At 43.3% G+C, this 25885-nt stretch overlaps 1 protein-coding gene across 1 annotated transcript in view; it reads right to left on the bottom strand.

The window, feature by feature from the left end:
- Positions 1-25885, bottom strand: part of LOC124256022 (calpain-7-like) — a 68110-nt gene that overhangs the window by 16243 nt on the left and 25982 nt on the right. Inside the window, 13 exon segments of the mRNA XM_046689935.1 lie at positions 5524-5599; positions 6953-7085; positions 7524-7623; positions 11024-11170; positions 11278-11509; positions 11723-11835; positions 17869-18005; positions 18458-18543; positions 18934-19060; positions 19616-19702; positions 21531-21770; positions 23216-23283; positions 23881-23997. Of these exon segments, the coding sequence (XP_046545891.1) occupies positions 5524-5599; positions 6953-7085; positions 7524-7623; positions 11024-11170; positions 11278-11509; positions 11723-11835; positions 17869-18005; positions 18458-18543; positions 18934-19060; positions 19616-19702; positions 21531-21770; positions 23216-23283; positions 23881-23997 (1663 nt within the window).

A 25885-nucleotide genomic window follows, 5' to 3' on the forward strand; every position in this document is an offset into this window, starting at 1 on the left:
TCTCACACACCATCATTCATCACACACACCATCATTCATCATACTACTACTATCACACACACACCATCATTCATCTCACACACTTATCACTCATCTCACACACCATCATTCATCACACACACACACTATCATTCATCACACACACACCATCACTCATCTCACACACCATCATTCATCACACACACCATCATTCATCACACACACCATCATTCATCACACATATCTTCTATCTCACACAAGATTTTCCATCTTTACATACCATTATCAAAATGTCTGAGCACTTTGGGATCATAGTTCAAGGCCTTCTGAAGTTCAGGTATGTCCAATGTGTTGTACTTCAGAAAAATGTCCTTTCCAGCTTAAATGGTTCCAGGGATTCTTTTCAACAAGAACAACCGCTGACCCTAGGAAGAAAATACCAAAATTGAAGTGATAAGTCAATAGAAACAGAACAGTTCTTACTGATGACATGTTTTCATATGCCCTTCAAAAATGTTCATTACTGACCTTGACCTCTCTTCTGATATCCAACATGGCATAGGCATGTGTTGCACTAGTCCAGCCTTTTCAGCATGAGATTCTGACATCTCCCCAGTTGCCAGTTATCAGGACAGCAGTCCTTTGTAGCTGTGCCCAGGAGTCACAGTTGAACTCACGGTCCTTGTCAAACTCCTGACTGCCTGGTCTGGATAGCCACTTCTCTCTCCGGGATCCATCCCAATAGGGCATGTAAGTCAATGTCTTGAAACAATGTTAAATAACAAATCATATCTACACTAATCACAGAATCAATCATGTTGAAAGCCAAATTCACAAAACTAACAAGCAAGACAACTAAATATATGTGTTATGTATTTTTTCAAAATGCTGCAATACATCATTCCATTTAGTTGACCTAATTGCCTTTGAAACAAACAAACCCCTAAAGATACATCTACTCCTACATACAGAGTTGGAAACTCTGAAGTTTATATCCACCATGACTTTCAGTGTAGGCTTCTCCAGCAGGGACACCCACAGCCTATTCCATTGGTGGAGAAGGAGCACAGAAGGTCACCGTGCTGGGCCAATTGGGAAGTAGTCAGCCCAGAATAACCTGCACAGAAGATATGGTACAAGTGTACAGTTGCTCTGCAGGAGACATGGTACATGTGTATAGGGGTCTACACGCAGACAGATGGTACATGTATAGTAGTCTACACTAGACAGATGGTACATGTGTACAGCAGTTCACAGGGAGACGGATGGTAACATGTGTGTATAGCTGCCTACTGGAGACAGATGGTACAAGAATATACGGGACAAATAGAAGACAAGAGAAAACATGTCAAAATACCACTTGAGATAGATGTCTGTCTCACAGATGGCACATGCATAGGCTCATAGGAGACAGAGGGTACAAGTGTATAGTAGTTCACAGGAGAGACACATACATGGTACATGTGTATAGTCTATAGGAGACAGAGGGTACAAGTGCACAGGGGTCTATAGGAGACAGAGGGGTACATGTGCATAGGGCTCATAGGAGACAGATGGTACATGTGTATAGGGGTTCATAGGGAGACAGAGGGCATGTAAGTGTATAGTAGTTTCCACAGAGACATGGTACATGTATAGGGGTCTATAGGGAGATGAGGGTACAAGTGTACAGGGGTTCATAGGAGACAGATGGGTACATGTGTATAGGGGCTTCCAAAGGAGACAGATGGTACATGTGTATAGGGGTTCATAGGAGACAGAGGGCACCAAGTCCAGGAGACCATCCAGGACAGTCCACATCCCAGACCCAAATGGAGGCACAGGAGACAGTCCCATAGGAGACAGACACATAGTCCAGGACAGAACCTATGGAGACACACAGACACAGGCACACACACCCACAGACACAGAAGGACAAGGAGACACAGAGAGACAGACACACCCAGGAGACAGGCATGGCCCATAGGACCCAGGAGACAGACACACAGACACACACAGGAGACAGACCCAGGAGACACATGGACAGACACACAGGTCTACAGGACAGACAAGGTCTATAGACACAGACACACAGGCCCATAGGAGACAGATGGACACACACACATGCACCCAGGAAACAGAACCACAGACACAGACACACAACCCAGGAGACAGACCCAAATGGAGAGAGACAAGGACACAGACACAGAGACACGGACAGAGCATGGACAGACAGGACACAGGAGAGACACACACAGACACGGACAGACAGAGGCACAGGTGACACAGATCACACAGATCACAGACACAAGGAGGCACACAGCACACACACACAGACACAGAGGCACATGCACGGAGACACCCGGACACACACATGGCACAAGACACAGACACACACAGGCACACAGGCACACCAGGACACAGAGACAGACACACATTGACACAGAGGCACACACAGACACATGCAGGAGGCACACAGACAGGAGACACACACACAGAGACACAGACACAGACACACACACACACACACAGAGGCACACACACAGAAACACAACACAGGACAGACACACAGACACACAGCACACACAGAGAGACACAGGCCCACGTGACACAGAACAGGAGACACAGAGACCCGAGGAGACAGGACACACACACACACACAGAGGTATACAGGAGGAAACCCACAGAGGCACACACACAGGACCCATGGACACAGACACAGAGACACACACACAGGAGACACATGGCACACATGGACAGGTCTGACACACACACAGGCACATGTCTGAGGACACACACGGAACATGTCCCAGAGACAGAGGCACACAACCAAGGAGACAGAAGGACAGACAGGGCCCAGAGAGGGCACAAGGCCCAGACACAGCCCAGGACAGACACATGTCCAGAGACAGATGAAGAACAGGACACAGAGGCACAAGGAAAATCTGAGGAGACAGACACATGTGTCTGTGACAGATGAAGAAAGGAGACAGATGGAAAATATGGTAGAGACAGGATGACAAGGAGACAGACAGAACATAGAGACAGATGAACATGGTCTGAGAGACAGATGGAAAATATAGTCTATGGAGACAGATGGTACATGAGGAGACAGATGGTACATAAAAATAGTCTGAGAGACAGGAAAAGAAAAATGTCTGGACACAGAGGTACAGTGGCTCCAGGAGACAGATGGTACAAGGGGTCTATGGAGACAAAAGAGTGGTACAAGAAACATGAGACAGATGGTACATGAAAAGAGGAGACAGAAGGCCCATGGAGACAGATGGAAGGCCCAGGAGACAGATGGAAGAATACTAGTCATCTACTAGTACAGACCCTCATCTACTAGTACACTGTGATCCCCTCATATACTAGTACACTGTGACCCTCATCTACTAGTACAGTAACTTAACTCCTTATCTACAAGTACACTGGACCCTCATTTGCTAGTACAGTACTACATATACTAGTACAGTACCCCTTTCATCTACTAGCACACTGTGACCCCTCATATACTAGTACACTCTGACCCCTCATATACTAGTACACTGTGACCCCTCATCTATTAGTACAGTACGTCCCCTCATATACTAGTACAGTACCCCCTTTCATCTACTAGCACACTGTGACCCCTCATATACTAGTACACTCTGACCCCTCATATACTAGTACACTGTGACCCCTCATCTATTAGTACAGTACGCACCCTCATCTACTAGTACAGTGTGCACCCTCATCTACTAGTACACTGACTTCTCATCCTACTGACCCTCATCTACTAGTACAGTACGCCCTCTCATCTACTAGTACACTGTGACCCTTAATCTACTAGTACACTGTGACCCCTCATCTACTAGTACAGTACGCCCCCTCATCTACTAGTACACTGTGACCCCTCATCTACTAGCACAGTGACCCCTAATACTACTCTCATCTACTAGTACAGTCTACTAGTACACTCAGACACTACAGTATCACCCCCTCATCTACTAGTACATCTGTGATCTACTAGTACACCCTCATCTACTAGTACACTTGACCTCATCTACTAGTACACTGTGACCCCTCATCTACTAGTACAGTACACTGTGATCCCTCATCTACTAGTACACAGTATTGTGACCCCCTCATCTACTTCTACCAGTACAGTGTGACCCCTCATCTACTAGTACACTGTGACCCCTCATCTACTAGTACACTGTGACCTTCTCATATACACTAGTACTACTAGTGCACCCCCTCTCATCTACTAGTACACTGTGACTCTCATCTACTAGTACACTGTGACTACCATCTCATCTACTAGTAGTACACTGTGACCCCTCATCTACTAGTACAGTACTAGTACACTGTGACCCTCATCTACTAGTACTACTAGTATCACTGTGACCCTCATCTACTAGTACACTGTGACCCCTCATCTACTAGTACAGTATGACCCCCTCATCTACTAGTACAGTGTGACCCTCATCTACTAGTACACTGTGACCCCTCTCATCTACTAGTACAGTATAGTACCCCCTCATCTACTAGTACAGTATCAGACTGTGACCCTCATCTACTAGTACACTGTGACCCTCATCTACTAGTACAGCAGGCCTCATCTACTAGTACAGTATGCACCCTCATATACTAGTACACTGTGACCCCTCATCTACTAGTACAGTGTGATCCCTCTTCATCTACTAGTACACTGTGACCCCTCATCTACTAGTACAGTGTGACCCCTCATCTACTAGTACAGTACTGACCCCTCATCTACTAGTACACTGTGACCCCTCATCTACTAGTACACTGTGACCCTCATCTACTAGTACAGTACCCCTCATCTACTAGTACACTGTGACCCCTCATCTACTAGTACAGTACGCCCCCTCATCTACTAGTACACTGTGACCCCTCATCTACTAGTACAGTATGACCCCTCATCTACTAGTACACTGTGACCCCTCATCTACTAGTACAGTACGCCCCCTCATCTACTAGTACACTGTGACCCTCATCTACTAGTACACTGTGACCCCTCATCTACTAGTACAGTACGCCCTCTCATCTACTAGTACACTGTGACCCTTAATCTACTAGTACACTGTGACCCCTCATCTACTAGTACAGTACCCCCGTCATCTACTAGTACACTGTGACCCCTCATCTACTAGCACAGTACGCCCCCTCATCTACTAGTACACTGTGACCCCTCATCTACTAGTACACTGTGACCCCTCATCTACTAGCACAGTACCCCCTCATCTACAAGTACAGTACGCCCCCTCATCTACTAGTACACTGTCAGCCCTCATCTACTAGTACAGTGACCCCTCATCTACTAGTACACTGTGACCCCTCATCTACTAGTACAGTACGCCCCCTCATCTACTAGTGTATTGTGACCCCTAATCTACCAGTACAGTACGCCCCCTCATCTACTAGTACAGTACGCCCCCTCATCTAGTAGTAGGCTGTGACCCCTCATCTACTAGTACACTCTGTTACACTGTGCCCCCTGTGACACCATATCTACCACTAGGCTTCGGCGTCCAGAGAATACCCAGGATTACTCACAGGGATAGAAGACTCTCTTGCCCTCAGTCTTGTACAGCAACACAGTAATGAACTCCTTGTTGTCCGCAAAATCATCCTGGAATCATTGAAACAAATACACGACCATTGCAAGAAGATATGACAGATATTCATGATATGTAACATGACTTTATCTGTAAACAGCACTTCCCTTATCTGTAATATGTCACATGACTCCCCTTATCTATGATGTGTCACATGACTTGACTTATCTTTGATATGTCACATGACTTGCCTTATCTATGATGTGTCACATGACTTGACTTATCTTTGATGTGTCACATGACTTGCCTTATCTATGATATGTCACATGACTTGCCTTATCTATGATATGTCACATGACCTGACTTATCTATGATATGTCACACGACTTGCCTTATCTATATGTCACATGACTTGACTTATCTATGATATGTCACATGACTTGCCTTATCTATGATGTGTCACATGACTTGACTTATCTTTGATGTGTCACATGACTTGCCTTATCTATATGTCACATGATTTGCCTTATCTATATGTCACATGACTTGACTTATCTATGATGTGTCACATGACTTGCCTTATTTATGATGTGTCACATGACTTGTGTTATCTATGATATGTCACATGACTTGACTTATCTATGATATGTCACATGACTTGCGTTATCTATATGTCACATGACTTGACTTATCTATGATATGTCACATGACTTGCGTTATCTATGATATGTCACATGACTTGCCTTATCTATAATGTCACATGACTTGCCTTATCTATATGTCACATGACCTGACTTATCTATGATATGTCAAATGACTTGCCTTATCTATGATATGTCACATGACTTGACTTATCTATGATATGTCACATGACCTGACTTATCTGATATGTCACACGACTTGCCTTATCTATGATATGTCACATGACTTGACTTATCTATGATATGTCACATGACTTGCCTTATCTATTATGTGTCACAGGACTTGACTTATCTTTGATGTGTCACATGAATTGCCTTATCTATGATGTGTCACATGACTTGTGTTATCTATGATATGTCACATGACTTGCCTTATCTATGATATGTCACATGACTTGCCTTATCTATGATATGTCACATGACTTGCCTTATCTATATGTCACATGACTTACCTTATCTATGATATGTCACATGACTTGCCTTATCTATGATATGTCACATGACTTGCCTTATCTATGATATGTCACATGACTTGCCTTATCTATGATATGTCACATGACTTGCCTTATCTATATGTCACATGACTTACCTTATCTATGATATATCACATGACTTGCCTTATCTAAGATATGTCACATGACTTACCTTATCTATGATATGTCACATGACCTGCCTTATCTATATGTCACATGACTTGCCTTATCTATGATATGTCACATGACTTGCCTTATCTATGATATGTCGAGTGAGGAGGATCCACACAGCAGCAGGCTTGCTGGCCTTGACCTCCAGCCGATACTGTGGGTTGTCACTAATATTGTAGCTGTCTTTCTTGGGACCTTCCTTGGCATGCCAGGAACTGTTGGGGTCAGAAACATATACTTATATACTGCCCCCCATCAAACAATTATAGTACATAATCAAATATGACTGATATATACGCTACATCTCTAGAAATAAAGTGATGAACCAGTGATCACCCACATCCATATAACCCTAGTGGCTTTCAGGAACAATGGTCTCCATACTTCCAACATGGCAATTAGAGGGGAAGGATGCATTACTGAAGAAACATATTATGTGTAGACAAATAAAGACCAAGCACCCTGGTATGTTGAAATAATGTCGCCCTCCTCCAGTTGGGTTTTACATCACACATTGGGGGGATCTGTGATTGCCTGTAATCACTTTGATAATGCTCTGTTGATGTCTGTTGAGATAGTGGTTGACAGTTACTGAATGACAAGATTAACGACAAGAGACTGGCATGTGAAAGAATTCCAGTTGCTAGACTTACTGGTGTATGCATGTGGTGTGCGTGAATAACTCGGGACTCCAGTTGATGTAGAAGACGTCATAGAATGAACACAGGGAGTCATAGTCGATCCAGAACACACCTGGAACACAATGATTACAGTGAAACATCAGGATATGTGTAAGAGCTAATAACGTCAATGTGTATCTATTTATGAGCACCATCATTCATCTCACACACCATAACTCATCTCACACACACCATCATTCATCACACACACACACACAATCACTCATCTCACACACCATCATTCATCACACACACCAGCATTCATCACACACACCATCATTCATCTCACACACCATCATTTATCACACACCATCATTCATCTCCCACACCTATCATTCATCACACACACAACCATTCATCACACACACCATCATTCATCTCACAAACCATCATTCATCACACACACCATCATTCATCACACACACACCATCTCTCATCTCACACACCATCATTCATCACACACACCATCATTCATCACACACACCATCTTCATTCATCACACAAGATTTTTCCATCTTACATACCATTCTTTTTCATCACACACCACACCATCTTGTCATCTCACACACTATCATTCATCTCACACACTATCATTCATCACACACACCATCATTCATCAAACACAACTATCACTCATCTCACCCACACCATCATTCATCACACACTTTCCATTGTCTATCTCACATACTATCCTTCTCATAACACACATACCTACTACTATTCCTACATAATTATCATTCTTATCAATACATACATATCTATCACTTATATTACATACCTCAGTATTCATCACACACATACTATCATTCATCTCTACATACTCATTTATTCATCTCTACACAACTATAACTCATCCTCTACACACACTATCATTCATCACACACACACAATCACTCATCTCACTCTACACTATTTGGTTCATCACACACAACTATCATTCATCACACACTATTCATCATTCATCTCACACACCTATTATTCATACCACACACTATCATTCATCATGACACACACAATTACTCATCTCACATATCATCATTCATCACATTAATACCATTGTCTATCACACAATTATCATATTCATCATACATACACTATCATTCATCACACAATACCAATATTCATTCTACACAATTATCAATATTCATCTCACACAATTATAATCTCATCCCACACACACATCATTCATTCATCACACACAATCACTCATCTCATACCAACCATCATTCATCACACACAATTATCATTCATCACACACACTATCATTCATCTCTACACACCTACTATTCATCACACACAATTATGTCTATCATCACACACACGGCTTGGTCTATCTCTTGCACAAACTATCATTCATCACACACACAATTATCACTTATCTCACATTATCAATATTCATCACACACACTATCATTCATCACACACTATCATTCATCACACACACCTATCATTCATCACACACACTATCATTCATCACACACACTAATATTCATCAAGCACACACAATTATCATTCATCTCACACAATTATTCATCGCATCGAGACACACCATCTGTCGTCTCACACACCATCATTCATCTCACACACTAATATCTTTCATCACACACATACACTATCATTCATCACACACACACACTCATCACTCATCTCACCTACAGCTATCATTCATCACACACACAATTAATATTCATATCTCTACACACACCATCCTTCTTCATAACACACATAATACTATCACTATCTCACACAACTATCATTCATCACACACACACAATCACTCATATCACACACAATCATTCATCACACACACAATTACATAGTCATTCATCTCTACACACTCATCATTCATCTCACACACCTATCATTCATCAAGCACACACTCATCATTTATCACACACACATACCACTATTCATCTCTACAAAACTATCATTCATCAAGCACACACACCATCATTCATCACACACATATCATCTCTCATCTCACACGCTAATATTCATCATACACACTAATATTCATCACACACACACCATCATTCATCTCACACAAACTATCATCTTCATCACACACACACAATTCATCATTCATCATCACACACATTATCATTCATCTCAAGACACACCATCATCCATCTCACACACCTTATCATTCATCTCTTTTACACACCTATCATTCATCACATACACTATCATTCACTCACACACATTAATACCCATCATCTATCTCTACAAACTATCATTCATCACAGACACACACCTTATCATTCATCACACACACAAACCATCTTCTCTCTCATCTCACACACACCATCATTCATTCATCACACACAGTATCATTCATCTCACACACCATCATTCATCTCATTAAGCACCTATCATTCATTACACACACTATCATTCATCACACACACACTATCATTCATCTCACAAACTAATATTCATCACACACACATACTACTTTATTCATCACACACATACTATTCTTTTTTCATCTCATACACCATCATTCATCACACACACCTATCATTCATCACACACACCGATTATTCATCTCACACACCATCATTCATTCATCACACAGATAATTATTCATCACACACACTATCATTCATCACACACAATTATCACTTCATCTCTACACAATTATCATTCATCACACACTAATATTCATCACACACACACTATCATTCATCAAGCACACACACTAATATTCATCTCACACCACAAACCATCTGTCATCTCACACACCATCATTCATCTCTACACACTATTATTCATTCATCACACACCATCATCTATCGAATCACACACACATCATCATTCACATCACACACAAACCATCTCTCATCTCACACACCATCATTCGGCCACACACAGTATCATTCATTCCCACACACCATCATTCCACTTTTACACACACCTATTTCTCTCATTCATTACACATACCTTATTTTATTCACACACAATAATTCATCATTCATCTCTACAAAACTATCATTCATCACACACAATACTATCATTCATCAAGCACACACAATAATTCATCTTTTCTCATTCACACATCATTCATCACACACACCCATCATCTGGCTCACGCTGCGCACCATCATTCATCTCACACACCATCATTCATCACACACAGACATCATTCATCACATCACACACACAATAATCATCATTCATCACACACATTCATCATATACCACCATCTCACACACCATCATTCATCACACACACCATCATTCATATCTACACACACCATCATTCATCACACACACACCATCATTCATCTCACACACACCATCACTCATCTCACACACCATCATTCATCTCACACACACCATCATTCATCACACACACCATCATTCATCACACACACACCATCATTCATCACACACACCATCATTCATCACACACACCATCATTCATCACACATGCCATCTTCTATCTCACACAAGATTTTCCATCTTACATACCATTATCAAATGTCTGAGCACTTTTGGGATCATAGTTCAAGGCCTTCTGAAGTTCAGGTGTCCAATGTGTTGTATCATTTTCAGAAAAATGTCCTTTCCAGCGTAAATGGTTCCAGGGATTCTTCAACAAGAACAACCGCTGACCCTAGGAAGTGAAAAATACCAAAATTGAAGTAGATAAGTCAATAGAAACAGAACAGTTCTTACTGATGACATGTTTTCATATGCCCTTCAAAATGTCTATTACTGACCTTTGACCTCTCTGATATCCAACATGGCATAGGCATGTGTTGGCACTAGTCCAGCTCTTTCAGCATGAGATTCTGACATCTCCCCAGTTGCCACAGTTATCAGACAGTGTCCTTTTGTGGAAGCTGCCCAGGAGTCAAGCTTGAACTCACGGGTCCTTGTCAAACTCCTGACTGCCTGGTCTGATAGGCCACTCTCTCCGGGATCCATCCCGGCCAGGGCATGTAAGTCAATGTTCTGAAACAACAAGCAAATAACAAATCATATCTACAATTAATCAAGGTGAATCAATCATGTTGAAAGCCAAATTCACAAAAACTGAACAAGTAAAGACAACTAAATATATGTGTTATGTATTTTTTCAAAATGTCAGTAATACATCATTCCATTTAGTTGACGAATTGCCTTTACAAAACAACAAACTTCAAAGATACATCTACTCCTACATACAGAGTTGGAACCTGGGAAGTCATATCCGCCCATGACCTTCATGTAGGCCTTCTCCAGCAGGGACACCCACAGCTCATCTCGACAGGAGAAGGAGCACAGAAGGTCACCGCAGGCTACTAATTGGGAAGTAGTCAGTCCAGAATAACCTGCACAGAAGATATGGTACAAGTGTACAGTTGTCTACAGGAGACAGATGGTACATGTGTATAGGGGTCTACACTTAGACAGATGGTACATGTGTATAGTAGTCTACACCAGACAGATGGTACATGTGTACAGTAGTCTACAGGAGACTTGATGGTACATGTATAGTCTGTCTACTGGAGACAAGATGAGACGGCAAGAATATACGGGACAAACAGAAGACAAAGGGAGACAATAAAACATGTGGTACACGCAAATGTTATGAAAAGGGAACCTTATGGAGAAGAGGAGAAGAGGGCACAAATGTACAGGGGTCTTAGGGAGAGAGATGGTACACGTGTATAGGGGTCCATAGGAGACAGAGGGTACATGTCTATAGGGAGACAGGATGGCACATGTGTACAGGGTCCATAGGTGTACAGACAGGTCCATAGGAGGTCTAAAGGAGACACGATAGGAGGAGACAGAGGGTACATGTACTATAGGAGATGTACACATAGGGGTCTATGTTCACAGGAGACAGATACAGAGACAGAGGGTACATGTACACATAGGGGTCTATAGAGACAGAGACAGAGGGGTCTATACATGGTCCATACAGACCCAGGAGTACAGGGTGGTACTAGGAGACAGAGGGCACAAGTGTATATAGTTCATGTGAGACAGATGGTACATAGGAACCACAGGGAGACAGATGCACAGGGGTCTAGGGCACAGGACAGAGTGCCAGGGTCCACAGGAGACAGACAAGTGTACAGGGTCTATAGGAGACAGATGGTACATGTATAGGGGGGTCATAGAGGACAGATGGTACAGGGGTTCATAGGAGACACATGGTACCATAGGGACACAGAGGGTACACATGTGTATAGGGTCTATAGGAAACAGAGGGACAAGTGTATAGTAGTCTACAGGAGACACTTAATGTGCCCAGGAGACAGACACTATAGGTGAGAGACACACACATAGAGACAGAGGGCACATGTGTATAGGGGTCTAGGAAACAGTACATGTGTATAGGGGCCACAGGAGGGGTCTATAGGAGACCCAGGACATGGACATGTGTATAGGGTATATAGGAGACAGAGGTGACAGGAGGGACATGTGAGGGGCTTCATAGGAGACAGGAGGACACAAGGTTCATAGAGACAGATGGTACAGTGTACAGGGTCTATAGGAGACAGAGACAACATGAGGGTCTATAGGAGACACATGTGAGGGGTCTATAGGAGACAGATGGTACATGTGCATAGTTCATAGGAGACATGGCACATGGTCCATGTATAGGTCTATAGACAGATGGTATATGTGGTATAGGTAGTCACAGGAGACAGATGGTACATGTGTATAGGGTCTGGTAGGTGACAGGGTACAGGTCTAAAGGACAGAGGCACAGTGGTCACAGGACACAGGAGGAGACAAGAAAACCCAGGGAGACAGACACATGGTCCATGTGGTCTGGAGACAGACACACAGACAGAGACAACCACAGAGGGAGACAGAAACACAGGGAGACAGATGGTACAGAGGGTCACAGGAAGACGGAGAAGACACAGGAGACAGATGGTACCCAGGGGAGACAGACCCAGGACACAGTACAAGTGTACATAGGAGACACACAGGGTCCAGGAGACAGACACATGGTTCCCAGGAGACAGACACACAGGGTCCAGAGACACAAGGAAGGCACAGACCCAGGACACAGGAGACAGACACACTAGGAGACAGATGGTACAGAGATGGTACACAGGAGACATGTGGAGACAGGAAAAACCAGTACATGACACAGAGACAGAAACCCAGGAGACACACACACAGACCCAGGAGGACAGACACACAGGAGACAGATGGAACCACAGACAGACATGGACACAGGGAGACAGAGGGGTACCAGGAGGACAGGACAGTGGAGACACAGGAGACAGACAGGGAAAAGACAGACACAGACCCAGGACCCAGATGGCACACCACAGGAGACAGCACACATGCATAGGTCCCAGGAAGGAGGTCCAGGAGACAGACACAGACAATCCCAGTGGAGACACACAGGAGACAGACATAGGAGACAGGAGACACACACAGGACACAGAGGCACAAGGCCCACAGGAGACAGACACCCAGGAGACAGACACAGACACATGGTCCCAGAGACAGACACCACACAGGAGACAGACACACATAACCCCAGGAGACAGAGACAGGCACCAGGAGACAGACGGCACACACATCCAGGAGACAGTCCCAGACACACAGTCCAGACACAGACGACACACATGGTCCACAGACATGCACAGGAGACAGACACACAGGAGACAGACAATGGCACAGATGGCACAGTGGCCCATGCAGGAGACAGACATGCACACAGTCTGACAGACAGACGACAGATGGAAGGAGACAGAGAGGCACACAGGATAGGAGACACACAGGAGACAGATGGCACACAGGAGACAGACACACAGAGGTCTATGGAGGACAGAGGCAGGTCCAAGGAGACAGACACAAGGAACACAGGAGACAGATGAAAACATGGTCTACAGGAGACAGATGGTAAAGGAGACAGACATAGAGACACATGGTAGACAGGAGCACAGAGGACACAGAAAACAGAGTCTATAGGAGACAGATGATCCACAGGAAAATAGGTAGGACCCAGGAGACAGATGGTGGCATATGGAGGCTACAGTATGGAGACAGATGGCACATAGGGGTCAGGAGGAGACAGAGGACACATGTATAGGGGGTCCCAGGAGACAGTGATGGCACATCAGTGGACACAGATGGCACAGGCCCAGTGTACAGGGGTCTATGGAGACAGATGGATGGTACAGGGGTCTATAGGAGACAGATGGTACATGTATAGGGGTCATAGGAGACAGATGATACATGTGAGGGGTCTATAGGAGACAGATGGTACATGAAGGTTCATGGAGACACAGAGACAGATGGTACATCCACAGGATGATAGATGAGACAGAAGGAGGGGTCTGAGGAGACAGAGGGGTCACATGAGACAGATGGTACATGGGGTCTGAGGAGACAGATGGATACATATGGAAGACATGTGGATGGGAGACAGATGGTACATGTGTATAGGAGTCTATGGAGACAGATGGTACATGAAGGGGTTCATAGGAGACAGATGAAACAATGTATACAGTCTTATGGAGAGACAGATGAGACATGAGACAGATGATACATGACACATGGGAATCTATAGGAGACAGATGGTACATGGGTCTGAGGATGGGGAGACAGATGGTACATGGAGACAGGAGTCTATGGAGACAGATGATACACATAGGAGTTCATGGAAGACAGATGAGGTCTATGGGAGACAGATGATACATGTGGTATAGAGATGGGAGACAGAGACAGATGATACATGGAGACAGATGGATATAGGGGTCTATGGAGACAGACACATGATAGTAAGGGGTCTTAGGAGACAGATGGATACATGTATAGATCTATGGAGGATGATTACATGTGTATAGGAGATGGGAGACAGATGATACATGTGTATAGGAGACAGATGGATACATAGGAGTCAGATGGAGACAGATGATATAGGGGTTTATAGGAGACAGATGACATAGTATATGGACATGGAGAGACATGGATGGTATAGGGGAGACAGATGTTACATGTATATAGGGGTCTACAGGAGACAGATGTTACATGTGTATAGGGTTTATAGGAGACAGATGATACATGTGTATGAGACAGGGGTTCTATAGGAGACACATGGTACATGTGTATAGGAAGTCTATAGGAGGACAGAGGGGTACATGTGTATAGGGGTCTATAGGAGACAGACAGAGGGTACATGTGTAAAAGTCTATGGAGACAGATGGTACATGGGGTTCAGAGGGACTATAGGAGACAGATGGTACATGTGTATAGGGGTCTATAGGAGACAGATGGTACATGTGTATAGGGGTCTATAGGAGACAGATGATACATGTGTATAGGGGTCTATAGGAGACAGATGGTACATGTGTATAGGGGTCTATAGGTGACAGATGGTACATGTGTATAGGGGTCTATAGGAGACAGATGGTTCATGTGTATATGGGTCTATAGGAGAGAGAGGGTACAAGTGTATAGTAGTCTACAGGAGACAGATGGTACATGTGTATAGGGGTCTATAGGTGACAGAGGGTACATGTTTTATAGGGAGTCTAAAGGAGAGAGAGGTACAAGTGTACACAGGGGTCTACAGGAGACAGATGGACACAAGTGCACAGGGGTCTCATAGGGAGACAGATGGTGGCATGTGTATAGGGTTCATAGGAGACAGATGGGTACATGTGTATAGGGGTAGGAGACACATGGTACATGTGTATGGGAGTCTATAGGAGACAGAGGCACATGTGTAGATAGGGTCTATAGGAAACAGAGGGCACAGTGTATAGTAGTCTACAGGAGACAGATGGTACATGTGTATAGGGGTCTATAGGTGACAGAGGGTACATGTTTTATAGGGGTCTAAAGGAGAGAGAGGGTACAAGTGTATCAGGGGTCTATAGGAGACAGAGGGTACAAGTGTACAGGGGTCTATAGGAGACAGATGGTACATGTGTATAGGGGTCTATAGGAGACAGATGATACATGTGTATAGGGGTCTATAGGAGACAGAGGGTACAAGTGTATAGGGGTCTATAGGAGACAGATGGTACATGTGTATAGGGGTCTATAGGTGACAGATGGTACATGTGTATAGGGGTCTATAGGAGACAGATGGTACATGGGTATAGTAGTCTACAGGAGACAGATGGTACATGTGTATAGGGGTCTATAGGAGACAGAGGGTACAAGTGTATAGTAGTCTACAGGAGACAGATGGTACATGTGTATAGGGGTCTATAGGAGACAGATGGTACATGTGTATAGTAGTCTACAGGAGACAGATGGTACATGTGTATAGGGGTCTATAGGAGACAGATGGTACATGTGTACAGGGGTCTATAGGAGACAGATGGTACATGTGTATAGGGGTCTATAGGAGACAGATGGTACATGTGTATAGGGGTCTATAGGAGACAGATGGTACAAGTGTATAGTAGTCTACAGGAGACAGATGGTACATGTGTATAGGGGTCTATAGGAGACAGATGGTACATGTTTATAGGGGTCTATAGGAGACAGATGGTACATGTGTATAGGGTCTATGCCCATAGGAGACAGATGGTACATGTGTATAGGGTCTATAGGAGACAGATGGTACAAGTGTATAGGGTCTATAGGAGACAGATGGTACATGTGTATAGGGGTCTATAGGAGACAGATGGTACATGTGTATAGGGGTCTATAGGAGACAGATGGTACATGTGTATAGGGGTCTATAGGAGACAGATGGTACATGTGTATAGGGGTCTATAGGAGACAGATGGTACATGTGTATAGGGGTTATAGGAGACAGATGGTACAGTGTATAGTAGTCTATGGGAGACAGATGGTACATGTGTATAGGGGTCTATAGGAGACAGATGGTGATTTGAATTCATAGTAGTCTACAGGAGACAGATGCACAAGATGTGTATCTAGATGGGTGATTATACTAGAGACAGATGGTACATGTGTATAGGGGTCTAGTAGGAGACAGATCCCACACGGTGTATAGGGGTCTATAGGAGACAGATGGTACATGTGTACAGGGGTCTATAGGAGACAGATGGTGCAAGTGTATAGTAGTCTACAGGAGACAGATGGTACATGTGTATAGGGGTCTATAGGAGACAGATGATACATGTTTATAGGGGTCTATAGGAGACAGATGGTACATGTGTATAGGGGTCTATGGGAGACAGATGGTACATGTGTATATGGGTCTATAGGAGACAGATGGTACAAGTGTATAGGGGTCTATGGGAGACAGATGGTACATGTGTATAGGAGTCTATGGGAGACAGAGGGTGATATCAGCATCACATTGTCATATTAAAATAAGTGATTTGAATTCATTATCCGTAGCTACCTGAGCAAGCACCTTTATGCACAAGATTTCCCTGATTCTAGATGAAGTGATTGTACTAGTTATACCTTCCGATGCACACCGTTAATGTTGAGTTTGACCATGTACTTCCCACACGGGTTGTATACGGGCTCTCCCTGGCGGTTCTGGGGGTAAATGATGCTGCAATGGATAACGATTATATCTAATTTGCAGTGAAATACAAACAGCAACAGTACATTCAGGTTAGAACACAAGATCCAAACTGATAAACCTATGTCAGCTCAATAACAACACGAAACATGAAGGTCCGGGTTAGAATATTGGCCTTCAGTAACCCATGCTTGGAGACTAAGGGTGGTCAGGCTCCCTGATTTGGTTGAACGTATGTCATTGAGTTACTGGATCCAGATCGATGCTCATGCTGTTGATCACTGGATTGTCATTCCAGATGATTATTGTACAGATGGAATAAGTAGCTCTCCAATGCGGTGTAAAACTAAACTCACTCACTCACTCAATAACAATACAGGGGACTAAGGGACCCAAGTTTAACATTGAGTTACTGGATCCTGGCTAGCATTGGGATGTTGGGTGTGCCATGGAATATGTTGTCTCCATGTTGCTGCACTCACCTGGTGATCAGCTTCTTCTTGAACCTCCGCTCATACTGGGCACTGATGGCCACTGAGGCTACAAAACTGCAGTCAGACACTATGGTCTGAAACACAACACAAAATCTTTCACACTTTTCCAATGAATCACAACTTATGTAACACACAAATAGTGTTTTTATTATTAATATGACAGATCAAACTTTCAATGCCTTCAAATCGTATATGAGTTTACTGATATAACAGACCTCACCTGCTAGAAGTACAGATACACTCACTCATCAATATACACAGTCCTAACATGTTTAGATCCACAATTTTCACCTTTCTGATATACAGATAACACTTTTCACCTGTCTGAAGTACAGGTAAACTCACTATTCTCTATATACAGGTAACAGTCCTCAAAACTTCTCGCCTGTCTAATGTAGAAGTAAAACTTCACACCTGGCTGATTACAGGTAATAGTCCCAACTTTCTGAAGGAACTTTCCTCACCTGTCTGATGCTAAATGGAGAAACAGCCAGGATCATCTTTGGATCTTCACAGAAATCTTCAGCTCGACCCCATTTCCCAAACTGTGACCTCTGTTTGGGGGACATGGCCAGTTTCCCATCCTTATCACTGGAACAACATACAGAGTATTATTAGTAATAGTACCCATCCTTATCACAAGAGACCCATGAAGATCCAGGTTAGAATTAATCTTCAGTAACCCATGCTTGTCGTAAAAGGTGACTAACGGGATCGGGTGGTCAGGCTCGCTGACTTGGTTGGCACATGTCATCGTATCCCAATTGTGTAGATCGATGTTCATACTTTTGATCACTAAACTGTCTAGTCCAGACTCGATTATTTACAAACCACTGCCATATAGCTGGAATATTTGCTGAGTTCCTGTCATAACAGAGTTGCTGATAGTGTAGGACCAAGTTACACTCACCCTTTGTTAGCCAGTCTAGAACCTCACAACATGCACACTTCAAGGGAATTAACAGACATGTTAGTCAGTTAGTGAACTCCAGACACTCATTTCCAAATGTGAATAATGTTCCTATCTAGAACACAATGTGACTTGAAGTGTCAGAGCTGATACATGCAAAGTCAGCTCCAACTACAGAAGCTCCTCTTCCTCCCCTCCTCCTCCTCACCATCATCAACACAGTCAGAGCTACTTACGTGAAAGGTACTGGGAAGGCAAACCGCTCCTTCAGATCAACAGACAGAAATGGGACATATTCTCGACCATTGATATTTGAGGTGCTTCTGAAAATACACAAATATATAATTGCATGTTAAAGATACAAATTTCTTAAATGAAAAGTTCTCTTTGCTAATGTCAGTCCAGTTATTGGTATCAATACCTGTGTCTCACTACATTGTATTTCATTTTCTGAGATGCTTCGGTTAAAGATCAAAGGCGCCGACAGTACTTTATCAGACGATAATGTGCACTTTTTGCATTACGTCACAATGTAATGCCATTCTAGTCTGCCCCCTCGTAATCAAACAATTTTGCATTACGTCACAATATAAGTAACGTCACGATGCATGTCCGTTGCCATCGCCTCATTCAGCCTCCTACAGTATACTACTCCATTGCATCCCGTTTCTTGGTTTGCAGTTGCTTCACGCAGCTAACGTCACTGGTGGAAACATGACGTTTATGTTTTCCGATGTTTTAAATGTCTCAATTCGACTCTCAAGTTTTCAGCGACACGGTAACGTTCGCAATGTTTACATTCCCACAATGCAATCGTGGAATGTCGCTTGACTACTCAGCTTCATCTGAATGTACTGATCTAAACTTAGTTTGGTAGTAGAAATGCGACGTTCATATTGCCCCATATGGTTTTTACGATAAGCACAGATGTAATTAAAATAATTTAGAGAAGATATTTAATCCGAACATAAACCGTCATCAAACTGTTTATCGTTTGTATTTTCTGGTAACGTTCGTCTTAACGTAGGGGGGCAGACACATCAATAGGACAAGAGCGCCAGTTAGCCCTGTGCGAGGATTCTTAATTTAGGCCACCGACACCGTCATTTGTTTTGTGCCTTAGATTAATCGTAATTACCCTTAGAAAGTATTAAATTTGGCATCTTAGAAAAGAAATACAGTTCGCTCTACCACCATGTATAGTGTAATAAACCACACTTTTGCCCTGAACTATTATAACGTTAAAGCTTTAACTATAATAGTTCAGGGCGAAAGTGTGCTTTATTACACTATACATGGTGGTAGAGCGAACTGTATTTCTTAAGCCAATTCAGTTGTAAAACAAGACTACATGTATATATGGAGGAAAGACAGTGGAAACAGAAATAACACCACACTGTAGCTCACCTGCATATATAATCAACAGTTTGACAAGGAGAAAGCCACCTAACAAGTTGCAGTTGGTATTGATATTCATACAGTTTCGGCAGTATTCCTTGCTATGGAAAATGTAAAACTAAAGCCTAATGATTTTTCAAGAGCAAAATTCTCTGTAGTCAAATTGAGGAACTTCCTTCTTACAGTTCAGCTATTTCACCATGTAAAGGGCAGTATATATATTGCAAATGTATTGCATAGAAACATAGGTTTTTCAGTATACTGTGAATCTGATTCAAACCATTTGAAAATATTGAGATGAGGCAATTTCTAGAGAATTTAGGACCAAGATCACATGGTGACAGTGACAAAAGTCAAACATTAAAGTTTGCAAAAGCACATTATGTGTTGTTGAGCCTTCTACTAACAGATATACTAAGTTTCACAAAAATGCCTCTACAGTGGATATAGAAAACTATGACATCGCATCAGTGACAGCCAGTCTCTCAAACAAACGCAGGTGTTTCTTGAGTTTCTTGAGGAAATACTGTTACCAGTCTCACACAGTGTAGTGCTGCAGTTTATATGACCTAATGACAATACACCAGTGAAAGGCTCTTATGATATGAAGCACTTGGATTCTGCAGAGATTTATCAACATTATTCAGCAGCAATATGTTATATTATTAGATAACAAATGATATACAAATAATAATGTTAACTAATAAATAACTAAAAGACAAAGTATTCCTGTCATATCGTATTTATACTTACCTAATTACTGCTATCTCCTCTTTGGTGTAAGAAGAAGCCCCAACATTGGCCGGCCCTGAGGATGAGGGAGGGGGACCCGGCATTCCCTGGGGTTGTGGACGGGGCCGAGGTTTATCATCATCCTCTGAAAAGGCTCCAAAACCAAGAGGAGGCATAATTCTTCCTGGCTGGCTTGGGAGTTGTTTCCCTTGGTTATTATGAGGACTGGCAATTTTGAGTTTCTTTTTCAAATTTTCAGCCCTGTCAAAATGAAATAACATACTTCTGTTTCTAATGCATCATTGAACAACAAACATGAATTTGACAAAGGGTAGCAATACTGCCGGTCAAACCAGAATCTTGATTCAATTTGGCTAGATGCCTTTTAGATGCCAATGGGACTAATGAGGGTGACAGTGGTGACTAATGAGGGTGGTAGTGGTGACTAATGTGGGTGACAGTGGTGACTAGTGTGGGTGGTAGTGGTGACTAGTGTGGGTGGTAGTGGTGACTAGTGTGGGTGGCAGCAGTGACTAATGTGGGTGGTAGTGGTGGCTAGTGTGGGTGGTAGTGGTGACTAATGTGGGTGGTAGTGGTGACTAATGAGGGTGGTAGTGGTGACTAATGTGGGTGGTAGTGGTGACCAATGTGGGTGGTAGTGGTGACTAATGTGGGTGGTAGTGGTGATTAGTGTGGGTTGCAGTGGTGACTAATGAGGGTGACAGTGGTGACTAACATGGGTTGCGTGGTGACTAATGTGGGTGGCAGTGGTGGCTAGTGTGGGTGGTAGTGGTGACTAATGTGGGTGATAGTGGGGACTAATGTGGGTGGCAGTGGTGATTAGTTTTGGTGGTAGTGGTGACTAATGAGGGTGACAGTGGTGACTAATGTGGGTGGTAGTGGTGACTAATGAGGGTGGTAGTGATGACTAATGTTGGTGGTAGTGGTGACTAATGTGGGTGGTAGTGGTGACTAATGAGGGTGGTAGTGGTGACTAATGTGGGTGGTAGTGGTGACTAATGTGGGTGGTAGTGGTGACTAATGTGGGTGGTAGTGGTGACTAATGAGGGTGGTAGTGATGTGGTAGTAATAATTGGTGGTAGTGGTGACTAATGTGGGTGGTAGTGGTGACTAATGAGGGTGACAGTGGTGACTAATGTGGGTGGTAGTGGTGACTAATGAGGGTGGTAGTGATGACTAATGTTGGTGGTAGTGGTGACTAATGTGGGTGGTAGTGGTGACTAATGAGGGTGACAGTGGTGACTAATGTGGGTGGTAGTGGTGACTAATGAGGGTGGTAGTGATGACCAATGTTGGTGGTAGTGGTGACTAATGTGGGTGGCAGTGGTGATTAGTGTGGGTTGCAGTGGTGACTAATGAGGGTGACAGTGGTGCCTAATGTGGGTGGTAGTGGTGACTAATGTGGGTGGTAGTGGTGACTAATGTGGGTGGTAGTGGTGACTAATGAGGGTGACAGTGGTGCCTAATGTGGGTGGTAGTGGTGACTAATGTGGATGGCAGCAGTGACTATTGTGGGTTGCAGTGGTGACTAATTTGGGTTGCAGTAGTGACTAATGTGGGTTGCAGTGGTGACTGATGTGGGTTGCAGTGGTGACTAATGTGGGTGGCAGTGATGACTAATGTGGGTGGCAGTGATGACTAATGTGGGTGACAGCGGTGACCAATGAGGGCGACAGTGATATTACCTGTCAAGAGCCTGTGTTGCCATCTTGGTAACTTTAGTTTGCAGACTGGAGTCAGTTGTATCGTTTCTCTGTAATTACAATTATGATTCACAACAGGGATTGGGAGCATTCACAATTTAGCTGATTTAAATAGTTGAATAATATTTAATTTATCAATGGATTGTTTGTAATATTTACTATGAACTAATGAACACACATGCAACAATGTGCACATGAGAAAAAATAGGAAGTTATTATACTTAGTCTTTCAATATCAATGGCTATTATTTTTTAATTTGATTTAGTTTTCATGTACACAACTATTTAACCACAAAGTCCTGTTTGTTCCACTATGTGATCAGCAATATTCCAGCTACAACAGCCCGAGCTACACGGGTACAAGGACGCCATCAACCAAGTGACTGTGTCTGACCTCCTTCTGTATACCAGACTACACAAAGAAGTTATCAAATAGAATGTTTAAAAAAATCACAAATACACACTTGTCTTAATATACACACTTTGGGCACAAGTATTCAAGACTTTTGCTAACAGATATCATCTATTTCATTGACACGAGACTGTTATTCAGATGAGACGAAGCTGTATTAAATGCTTCTTAATCTGATCCAAACAGAAAGGAGGTAAACTAGTTATGTATCATTCTGTGATGTTGCAATACTTACTATTTTGATAAACAGTTCCACGGCCTCTGAGTATAGTTCAACAGCATCTTCTTTGTTGTTGTTCTCATCCTCATCAAATGCTTGATGAAGGAGGAACTGGGCTCGCTCCAGATCTTGCTGCAAGTCACAATGAACCACAGTATACTGATCATGCTAACAGAACACAGTAAAGCATCTTTGTGACAGGGATCACTGGCCACTGACGGGAGACTATAGAGCAATCTCAACTCCAAATTCGAAAGGGACAACTTCATGCAATGCCTGATCTGGTCTAGGGTTGCTTAAATTCACTCACGTATTCGGTGACTAGAACTGTATCCCTTCATAAATACAGTTCAGTATTTGTGGTCACTAGAATCAAATATTTACAGTGTGTAAGTGAGTGAGTTGGGTTTTACGCCACTTTTAGCAATATTCCAAAAATATCAGGGTGGGGACCACCACGAATGGGCGTGACGAGCAAACGCTTTCACCTCTAGGCTACCCCACCACCCTCAAATATTTACAAATTTGAAAATTTTACTATAAATTGTATATTTATATACTTATCCTATCTCATGGTATGCACCTCTCTTCTTCTTCTACGACCATGTTTGGAAACATGCTGTAGGCTTAGTTGAATCAAATCTTACTGGCCTCTGACCCCCCTGACCTCTGCCCCCACTCCGATATCAGCACCTGTCAATCATCTCCATATGCGTGCAGCTCGCTGAAATGTTCACGTGACTACCTGTGCCTGTCATTCTCATCTTGGAGCTTCCAGTAATCTGTGATATGGGGCAGGTCGGGTGGGTATCCATTGTGTGAGATAGGATAAGTATTTAAATATACAATTTATAGTAAAATTTTCAAATTTTTAAACTTATCCTATCTCACAGTATGCATAATCCCATGGTTGGTAGGAGGGCCGCAGATTACCCTGTCAATACTTACAACCGTGAAGACGCATAACCCAAGGAGGCCAGGAGAAAGCACCAACTCCTGATATGCAAACTCCAAACTTGTGATGGGTTTCTTCAGGTAACCCCTTGGCTTACACAGCACAAAAACTCTAGGGAGTGGGCGCTCCCGAATTAATGTGGTCTTCAGCCGCAACTTTTGACAAGCAAAAGGACTCAGTTTGGCAAGTAGGCCCCGCCGCCCCGCGATTTATCAGGTGACCCCAGTGAATTAAATTCGAAGACCTTAATCTGGCCAGTTCCTGGTTCGAAACTACCCCCCAACAGACACACGCTGGATGGCCGTGAAAGAGGGAATAGCCCGGTTGCTCAACTAGTTTAACGTTCATTACCAATCCCCCTAACTTACCAAAGGTGAGAATGGACTTAGGAGCAGAACGCTTCAAAAACCATGTAGGTAATCGGAAATCAACACTTCACTGACGTAATTTCTCAAAGAGTAGAGGTCAGTAAGCGGAATGTCGACCATCTCTGCATGTAGCACAAGACTTGCCTCACAGTCTATCAAGCCATAACTTATGACAGTGCAAACACGCCCTAGTCCCATAGGTGAGAATGATCTGAGCCCAAATGAAAAAAGTACCAAGACATGGATTACATCGATATCTTTTATTATGTACAGAGCAAAACCGACCAAAGATGGATTGCTTTATCTGCGAACGTGGGCCGATGACAATTGCTGTGCCAGGACCAGGGGGCCGAATTGATGTAGACCTTCCACGTCTGTAACCGAGAGATCCCACAGGTAGTGTGAGGTGAACACAGTATCTGATATCCAAAAACATCCCTCCATGATGGACTGGAGGGAACAATTCCTGTGAAGCGCCATGGTGGAAGCGAGAGCCCAAGTTTCATGAAGCTTCGCTGTCGACGGTGCAGGCAGGTCAGCAAAGGCATAAGCACGCAGGATCGTAGTTCTCATCCAAAATGCCAAGGTAGTGCGTGAGACTTCTGAGGCGGAGGCAGTAGATAATGGAATGAACAATCTCTTACGCAGTCTGCGGCAATCCTGCTCGAAATCTTTCTCCTCCAGAGGTTCATAATCA

This window comes from Haliotis rubra, unplaced genomic scaffold (genome assembly GCF_003918875.1).
Source record: "Haliotis rubra isolate DU_JTF1 unplaced genomic scaffold, ASM391887v1 Scf615, whole genome shotgun sequence".
Lineage (NCBI taxonomy): Eukaryota > Metazoa > Mollusca > Gastropoda > Lepetellida > Haliotidae > Haliotis > Haliotis rubra.